The 10,441-nt window shown below is 31.3% G+C and overlaps 1 protein-coding gene across 1 annotated transcript; it reads right to left on the bottom strand.

Moving 5' to 3' along the window:
* Positions 1 to 7,761: 7,761 nt before the first annotated feature.
* Positions 7,762 to 10,132, bottom strand: LOC132754416 (fibroleukin-like). The gene is made up of 2 exons (XM_060745042.1): positions 9,747 to 10,132; positions 7,762 to 7,973 (listed from the first exon to the last, which is right to left on the bottom strand). Exons 1-2 carry the CDS (start codon positions 10,048 to 10,050, stop codon positions 7,762 to 7,764), a joined length of 516 nt encoding a protein of 171 aa, XP_060601025.1. The 5' UTR covers positions 10,051 to 10,132.
* Positions 10,133 to 10,441: the final 309 nt, after the last annotated feature.

Below are 10,441 nucleotides of genomic sequence, written 5' to 3'. Positions count from 1 at the left end.
AAATCTAATACCTCCTGGGAAGGGTCAGCTACAAACTTTTTCTAAATTAAGAAGTACATGACTGCTTGCTGTGGTTTTAAACTCGAAAGTGATGTGTTTCAAAAATTTCAAAATGAAAGGTACACTTAATAGAAAACTATGATATCAACTCAGATGAGTAAATACGGTAATAATAAAATGTAAAATAAATGGTAATAATTTCATAATGTACCAAAAAGAAATATTCAATCCCGGACGAAGCCCCAATTTCTGTTTTACGAGCCAGGCGTAACGAGAAAAGAAAAGCAGCAACAAACTTGTAACAATAACAAATTTATTAAGAAAAATTTTAAAAAGAAAATTAAAAACAAATTATTTGTAAAAATACCTGAAGTCCAATATATAAATGTAAAATCTATATGTCAGGTATGATCCTGGAATGATCCTTTTTCAATAGCACAGTTAAATCCAGTTAAATCCCAAGAAACACTTTAGAATAAATTCCCAAAATAAAATCCACAAGAATAATTAATAATCCAAGCTCCAATATAATCACTTAATTTCCAAGTTGAATAATACTCCAAATATATTGATGACTTAAAAGATCACTGATGACTAAAAAGGTAACTGATGACTTAAAGAGGTAAAGGTAATGAAAAAATGTCAATCTATATATATTAACTAGAAGTTTGTAGAATAGTCTTCCATTTTACTACAGTAATCATAATCTAGCAACTTCACCAATAAAGATCATTCCAGAAATTTTCTATCTAAATATAATGCATGAGTTTTTACAATAGTTAAGAACGTTCTAGTACATACATGTAGTTTATGTTGTTCTAAAAATAGAACAATGATAATATTGGAAATACCAACTGGTCATATATAAATTATATACATGTAATAAGTTGCATACATAACACAATAAAATTTGGAATAAGTATTGAATTAAAAACAAACATTTTTAAGCATGTAATGGAATAAAAGGCTATGCTTTACTTTATCAGCGTCATAAACTTGACATCATTTTCAGTAAGTGCATTACTGGGGTTATACACTTAAAATGAAATAAAATAGAACAGATCATAAGAACGGCAAGATTTTATTTACCAGCCAAAAAGATAGGGTTAACAAATTTCAATCTTATGTCATACGTTTTTTATATAAATCTTATTTTCTTTTAACATTGATGCAAATATACCTATTGTATGGTAGGAATGTGACACCCACTTTCTATAACTTATCATTTTACCATTGATTTCATGGGAAATCTGGATTAAACTCGTGGTAAGAATCAGCCTACATGTAATCAAACTAACAGTAACAATACCAACTAGGCTTTTTACTTTTTAATAGTCAACATACAATAACACCGTAAAGCCAGAAATAAACTGATGGGAGTAATACTTTATTTCGATGTTATTTATGTCAGTAAATATAACTGATGATCAAGTAGGTTTTAGATCACAAGTTCAACAAAAAAAAGGAAAAAGTATATAAAAAAACAGAACTTTCATTTTTCCTATATCATATTTGATAACACTCGATGAAAATGAATTCTATATTTGACAAATACTTGAATTTTCTCTATATTGAAAACACATTTCTGGAGACCGTCTCCTTAAGTACAATACTTTCTGATAGGCGTTATAAAATAGGAATATTGACGCAATGCTGAAATAATAGACCACAAAATCTCCACAAAGTTTTTATTTCATTTAAGAATAAAATTGAACAAATGTAAAGAATTATATTTCCCACCTGTTGTCGTTATCAAAATGACCAATATCTATACGTTACCTACGCAATTTACATTATGTAGTTAAACCCAATTATGCATGTCCATGTGTAAATGGTGAGTGTTCAGGTAAAATTTAAAATGATTTTATATTTTGTAATATTTGATTTCAATTTCATACAAAAAATTATCATCTGAATAGTCAAGTCAATACTCACCGTAAAATAACAAGAATAAATATCTACAAGGCAACGGCAACGTTTACAGGACGCTGCCCCCGGACACACCCAAGTAGGACACCCAGATGGCTCCAAACAAAAACCTGGAGTGGACACAAGGTAACCCACATAAATATCTTTTTGTAAATATATATTTCGGTATTCAAAATGTATAAAAAGATTGGGCAGTTTTTTTTTAATCTGAAACATTTGTCATTATCCATTATTTTTCAACCGGCATTGTAAAAGTCAATATTGCACGTGAAGAAATTGACATAAATCCACAATAAGTTTAGTGTAGAAATTTTTTTATTTTGAAAAAAATATCAAAAGTTTTTAAATTCCCGGGCCTGTGATTTTTTTTTATTGTGTTAACTATAAAATTTTTCAAAATTTTAAAAAGAGAGCTTTCACCCCTTTTTTAAGACGGGGGGGTTTTTTGAAAACCTTTTTTTTTCCCCCAAATATTTGCATTTGGGGAAAAAGGGTTTAAATGCTTTAAATCGAAAAAAAATTAAATTTAGAAAATTCGAAAGGGTTAAAATTTTACAAAAACTTTCCAATATCTTGTTTACTGTTTCCATGGTACTTAAATGCTTTCATCATTGATTTCTTTTCGATTCTTATTCCAAATATATAAATACACTAGTTACTACGAGCTGTGTGTGATTTTGTAGTCGTCCGGTGAGCTCAATAGGTAGAGCGTTGGACTGTGAATCGAGCAACCCGGGTTCGATTCCCGGACGGTGCAGGTCATTTTCGTTGTGATTGATCTTGAAATCCTTTCTACGGTCATTCGCACTGTACCTCTGCTCTGGCATGTACATACGTTTCAGTTCCTTGCGAAATTGAAGGCAACTTTTGCTGGTAAACTGCTTGACAGCCTGCCCAGGAACGATGCGGTGGTTGAACTACTACCAACAACACCACCAGCTGTGTGATTTCACCGTCATCATATTTATGCCAGGAATAGACCATTTATTTTTTCTCTCTTTTGGTTCTTCTGTATCCCGAATGTACACTTGCTAGAACATTTTAAAACAATTTGTTCTGTGTCTGAGAAATCAAAGTAGTTCAGCTTCCTGCCAGACATTTAATAACCATTATGAAGTAAAAGATGGTCTAATAATATTATTTAGGCATTTCATAATAATGTTCAGGAATATCGACAGAAATTCTACACAAACTGAACAATGGTTCACAAACACGTATGTCTATAACAAAACATAGTAAATTTCAATAATCATTTATAAAGTTTTGAGCAGGCGATGCAAAGAATATACTAAGGTCATCTTTTAATGAAGTATTTTCATCGTAGAAATTAATCGACATCTATGATATTCTTACAGAATATGTCTTATATGAAAACAAAAGAACTGTACATGTATGGGAAGCTGTATTCCCTATTACGGGCCAAGTAAAGTAGGGCCGTTTTCATCAACAACTACAAGTTTGTCTTTGCTTTGTAGTGACACTATATGATAATATTGTGTAAACAATTTAAAGGAGCTCCAAACCCCGAAGCAAAATAAAATTTGAAATTCGTGCATAGATTTATTGATGCGGATAAAATGAAAAAAAATCTGCAAAAGATAATTACGAAATATACTCAGAGTTTAATTGATTATTGGTTTGTTTACGACTTTTATCCCTGTTTTAGTGAAAACTCTTGCAACTCTTTTTTTGTTCATTTTTCTTAAATAAGAACTGTTAGCAGTAGAAATACTTTTTTTACTCAGGCACCTATAGTGTAATGCTGATATTTAGAGCGTCGTTACGCTATACTTGTATAACGCAAATGACGGCACGTTCAAATATATGCACGGCCATGCAATAGTATTTTGACAGTGTTACAAAAGCAGCACAATTATATGATAAACGAAATACTACACACGAACAGACGCGCATAAATTATATCAGTCAGGAATGCGTACAGTATTCAAAACAAATATATATTGTTAAATCAACCAGGGTCATACTTAAATTGTTACAACGTTTTTTTTCTTCTGTTTTTCATTTCCTGTTGTTGTTTTTTTTTAATAATAACTTAAGCGTGGGTGCACAATATTTAATCAAGTGGGCAAAATACATATATTAATTTTCGTCTGGCTTCCAAATGATTAGCTGATATTGTTACTGTATGAATAGCTTGCCAGTTGAAAATAAGAACTAACGCTGATGAAAAACTTCTAGATTCTCCCAATATTAATGCCGAGATTGTATTTTGAATTGTATCAATAAAAACCTTAATTATTATGTCACATAGTTTCCCCCACCTTAAACAAAGGTTGAACATTATGTGTCAGACTGTTACGGAATAAATGCTTTCAAGAAAAGCTACGATTACATTTATATGACAAAAAAAGTCATAACCGGGAAGTTATCCACTGAACAATCGCCACGGCGCAACCGGGACTCGAACCATGAATCGCATTATAACACGGCCAGTATCTGTATGATGTGAGTGTACTTTCCAATATAATTGCTTTTCAGAAAAAATAATAACTGAAATATATACGCAAACTACTTATCCTGATTTTCCGCAACAAAATATCTTAAAAACAATACTTTTATATAAATGTTATACTCACAATTGTAGGATTTAATACGTATAACACCTACTTTTGTAGTAATAATTGGTCAAATGAGTTTGACATATTGAAACGTTGAGAAAACAATTTGATACAATCTATACAAGAAGATAAAGTCAAATATTTTGACAATTTACTCAAACTTTTGAAAGATGTTTATAATCTATATTTTCAAGGATTATAGTTTTATTTTAGTGTTATCTGCTTTGTTTTGTTTATTTTATTATTTTTATTTGTATGTATATGTTGTTATTCTAGTACATATGAATAACTCGATGAAACTCATTAAATTGTCTCATTGCATATAAGTATAATATTTGTGAATAAAGCAGAAACTAGAGCTATCACTGAAGGTGATTCATTCCCGATCAGCCACTTTTAAAGATTTAGAAGTCAGAGTCGACCTTTATTTTAAGATGACCAATAATTATTACACTCAATTGCCTTGTTAATAGAGTTTAATAATATGTTAATCATTCAGTACCTTAAGTAAAAAAAGGAGCCATAGATAAAGTGAGATAAATATGTTGAAAAAATCAGCAAAATTTGAAATATACCTTTATTATATGATCATGTAACACTTATGTAAACACATTATTACAATTTATTATTTATTTTAGTAACAGTGACCTTGACCTTGAACCTAGGATGTCCAACAACAATCCCAAGAAAGATCTCTCCATACCCATGCAATATACCAAGTTTTATTACAGTATCTCATTCCTTACTCTTGTTATCATTTGGAAACCATTTTTCTATTTATAGAACATGTAAAAGTGACTTTGATCCCAGGGGGCTCAAAAACAATTCCACGCTAGGTCTTCATAAACTTACTTTATACCAAGTTTGATCACAATACCTCATGCTAATTATATTCCGGAAATAGTTTTTCTTTACGCCGGTTAAAAGATGCCTTGTTATAGTTCGCTTGTTGGCGACGCACCTATGGAATTAAATCAGATTTTGTGAAAGGGCGACAGCAACTTCTCGGGCCTTTTCGTCGGTCATAATAGCCGATCATTCCGATTGGTATGAGGGTTTTTGATTATCAAAAAATGAAATGTCGCGAACAATTAATAACAACTGGAGAATTTCGCAATGCAAACATATTCACATGAAATAATCTTTTCCGTCAAATAATCGCGCTCTTCGGGTTTTTTTATTAATCATTTTGTAGTACACAGTGGGTTATTATGGTTTGTTATTGTTGCACATGTATCCGTAAGCTGATGCCTAGTCCAAAAGAATGTAGGACAAAACCCCACCAGTTAAAACCCCACACCTCAAAATTTTATAGAGTGGACAAAACCCCACCACTAAATTTTATAGAGTGGACAAAACCCCAACACTAAATTTTACAAAGAACTATTGATTTTGACTACTTTTTGTATGTTCCAAAGAAAATACCATATTAACTTAATTCTTTCAAATCACCTATATTAATGATATTATCCAAAAATACCCCCTATATAGTATAAATAAATTTATACCATATGGTAAGTATATTTTGAATATCATTGACCTGTATATTTTGGAAATTATCGTTAATATTGAAAAAAACACAAGTAATATTCTAATCTCTAGCATGCCTTCCAAAGTTCATAATGAACAATGTCTTTCGTCAGCTCATTCATAATTGTGTACAATTCTGGTAAAAACCAATTAACCATTGAAAAGTTTATAAGAATATCTTGTCATGATATGTCTTCTAGTTCATCTTCACTTGCTGCATTTCTTGCTTGGACGCCCTTTGATGCTTTGCATCAATGCTTTTCTTGTTCTTGTACTTATATATATTTAAATATTTACAAAATAATGGCGTGTTTCTTTAAGTTGTTCGGTATGCATCCGAGCACTGTAATATTCAAATAATGGTTGCATTCAAAGAATTGATAGTACTATTTGAGCATGCCAAGTAACTAGCTGGTACTTGTTTGAACAATAAATAAGACAAACATATATTCCACTCATCATATGGTAATATGTTTATCTAATAGAGTAACAACAACAACAACAAAACATATATTCGCTTTAAGGCCTCCGGCCCATGCAAAGAATATAATTATACAATTACAAACATTTTAATACAGCAAAGCATGCGTTTTAACAAAATATATGATATAAAACACAGCTCAAATAATAGGAATTATGAGGTTATCTTTCAACACACACATTATTGTTTTAATAGAAATAATTTTTGTACAAACACATGCACTGGTGTAACAGTATTAACATTTTGATTGGTTTAAATGGCCTATTCAAACTGAACACCAGTTTGAAACATTACCCTATATACAGTGTAAAGTTGCTGTTATATCTGGGACATATACCATCACAGCTTATCTAACAATTGTTGCAAAGTAAACACAAACATAATGCCACAACAAATGATAATTAAAGGACAACAATAAGGTTTTGTAAATAAAGGGACTGAAAATATATTGCTCGATATTTGTGTACTTTTAAATTTAGATCTAGGCTCATATCTTGACTATGAGGAATATTTAAAGCCATTTCCTCACTCCGTCGTTTCTTTTCAGAATAATCATTTTAATTGTGCAACGGTTTTCACTTAATCTGAGCTAAGAACTGTACTGAAATTCGAGTTTAACCTAGTTTAACTCAGATAACCCACCTTATTAATCGGAATAACAGGAATAAATATGTTGCATATATAGCACAACCCCTTTCTAAACTAAGTATATTAAACAGTTTATAAATTGTGTTCTGATATTAAATGAAATATTGTTATGTGGCACTTTAAAGGTACATCCAAGCTCGACTGTTGCAGGAATGGTCTAAGTCCTTCTAATCTGCATCACTGACGTGCGAATTGAATACTTATAACCCCAGCACGTTCTCCAGTTTACACCATTAGCATATGACGAGTGATTACCAAATAAATAACGTCCATTCAAATTGCTATAATGACACATTTTATACCACCATGCCCCTTCATAAGTCTGAGCACAATTGCCGTCCCATTGGTCGTTATCCCTATCTTTTGTCGTGAACATTTCTCCGTTTTGGAAAGAAAAACTATCCCCACAATCTCCAGAGAAACCGCTAACATGCAACAAAAAATTTGAACTTTCGTCGTCGATCTTAAATTTTTGGATAGTTTCGTATGAAATGGGAAGGGGAAAGTATCTCCGAAGGCTTCCCATTTTAAATTTTTTAAAAAGAACGGGTCGAAAATTTAAACGAAAATATTTTTATAAAAGGCCAACCCAATTTACTGCCTGAGGGCGTGTCCGAATCCATGAACATATTCTTCCCATGTTCGGTAAAAGTTTTCTCTCCCGTTCATTCGACGTTGTATAACTGTCCAACCTCCATTTGTCATATCGCACCATGTCCGTATACAAGTACTTCCGTCGGGCTTAATTGTATATGTACCATCTTCACGCCATCCCATTTCATACAGTTCAAGACAGTCTTTTGCTTCTGTAAATACATTTACTTTAACAAAATAATTGTTAGCAATAAAACAGTTTAAAAAGATTTTATGCAAAAACATTCTTTCGGCAATTTTCAGCTATATTATTGAATACCGATAGCATTCGATAGCCATTTTATTCAAATTTTACCAGTAAATGACAATTAATTAGTATTGTCTAAACAGTACGTACACGAAGCAGTCTACCTTCACATATAAAATAATTCTATTCCGTATAAATTGACAAAATTTCAAATATTGTAGGGTTATTATTCAAACATAAATGCATCATTTTCTACATCATTGGTAGAAAATCCAGGAGTAAAGCATCGTACAGGTAGTGCTGAAAGAAAGCTCAGCATGACTAGCTGTCACTGCACTCTCCTCGAAACGCAACTTTGGCAGGAAGAGTATAGTAAGTCTAAATAATGCAACAAAAGGAGCAGTCAACCTTATCGGCTATCCTCCATAAGTAACCACATATTAACAATGTTTTGCGAAAAATTATCAAATGTTAATCCGATATGATTTTTTGAATTGGCTGTTCAAAACAAATAACAAGAAAAGATCAAGACCGAGGATCAATACAGCGACCCCTTGATTACATGTCCGATGCTTTCTCAACTGACCTATGCACACATCCTGTTTCATGTGAAATGGCAGGAAGCAATTAATAAAAGTTGCACATTTGACGCAGATTTGTTTATCAAAGTATTGGGCCCATTTTCTTTGCACATTTGCTATCATCTGCGGAAATACTGTTTAAAATGCCAATACTTTATTGGAGATATCCTGCCAACAAAAGTTATTTTTGATGATTTTTTTAAGATGCAACCACTACTTTTTCATTACGGCTTTACATTTGCAAACCAAATAGTTTCTACATATTTTCCTCTATTTCTCTTATATGTTTATAGTTAATTGTGATGTGGGTAGCAAAATATACCTAAATAATCACAAGCTTTAACAGATTCATAACTGGTGTCAAATTTTGATTATGTACTTTTACTTTGAAATCAACTTTAATAATACCTCACCACTCGAACAGTGTTTTGTAATAACAACTTCAGGATTAAAACAAAATGTGTGTTATTAGAAAGTGCGTCCACGTAAAATGCTGGGCATATTTTATCTTAACAGTTATCAATATTTTTTTGTTTTATTGTGTTTTGTAACATAACTTAGCAATTTCTTTATTTATTTGTATGGTCTTTTCTATTAAAATATTAATGTAATAACCAGTGCATGACGAACATCAAGTTTCATATAGAATCGATTTATAAACAGCGCGTTTTCTTTTAATTACAGAAATGTTTCCAATTTATAATTTATGTTTGAATTGTACCACACACGCCTGAAACAATGCACTGTAAGTGGAAGTGGGTTCTTCCTCAACCATGACCATATATGCCCTTAATAGTGTCAGTTTGTCTTACAACACAGACAACGATAAAACAGTATACTACTTTATACTACTTTATTACAGCCGAAAGAAACATGATAAATGTCTTACCAAGAACTAAACTTGTTAACTTGTATTTTCTGTTTGTTATATATTTTTCTTTCTATTTTCATCGTACGGTTCGAAAGTACTCTTCAATTTTGTGTATTCGCCGAATATAGAAGAAAGTAGTCCGGCAATACACTAGTAAAATACGGAAAATATGTTTTCAATAAAAATTGTATAAATATTAATAATATATTCATAACATAAACAATATGTATTTTTTATTGTGAAATTGTTCATAAGTTCATTGTATAGATAACTGAATAGGACTTACCGATCATAGAGCGATGTGCAAGTACTGACCCAGGTTCCTGCACATGCTCAAATGTTCCGCAAACAAAATGCATGTAACACACTGAGAAACGTCTTTTGTACACCATGGTATTTGCATGTCCAGTATAGCTGTTAAAACGAGTTAAGCACTGGTTATAACTCAATTTGACCGATGACACTATAAACTCGTTCTCTCCTATTCCGTGGTTGAAGATAACTTGTTGACTATATGCATTATAATATTGCAAATGGTAATGAAGATAAAACAAAATAACTTTAAAAATATATCTATTCCATAGATTCATCTTTGCGAAGGTTTCATAATTTTATTCACATGAATAACTATTTATCATTCTAAATTGACAATGAGCTTGTCACGTATTTATAAGATAACCTTTTGTTCATAAAAACCTTGAAAATAAATAAATGTTCAACACGTTGCTTTATATACCTCATTTTATAATGACGTCATGTAATATTGATTATTCTGTTCCATTTTAATTGGAATTCCTCTGTGAATAATGTTGACCATGAACACATGAATTATTAAAAATTAAAGCTGTTTTGTTAATGAACCAACTACTTTATAACTATTTATATTCGTCTTCACGCTCATCTGACTTTTATTAAAGGGAACAAGCTAAAGGTAAAATAATCGCTAATGATTGCACTTTTATTGAAAATCTATAAATAGTA

Source organism: Ruditapes philippinarum, unplaced genomic scaffold, assembly GCF_026571515.1.
Source record: "Ruditapes philippinarum isolate M1 unplaced genomic scaffold, ASM2657151v2 ctg2057_1_1_1_1, whole genome shotgun sequence".
Classification (NCBI taxonomy): domain Eukaryota; kingdom Metazoa; phylum Mollusca; class Bivalvia; order Venerida; family Veneridae; genus Ruditapes; species Ruditapes philippinarum.
This window is presented reverse-complemented; position numbering and strand designations above follow the sequence as displayed.

Coding starts and splice junctions, on each gene's coding strand:
- LOC132754416 (XM_060745042.1), bottom strand. CDS start 10,050: ATGAATCTATGGAATAGATATATTTTTAAAGTTATTTTGTTTTATCTT. Junction 7,974..9,746: donor TGCACATCGCTCTATGATCG/GTAAGTCCTATT, acceptor ATGTATTTACAG/AAGCAAAAGACTGTCTTGAA.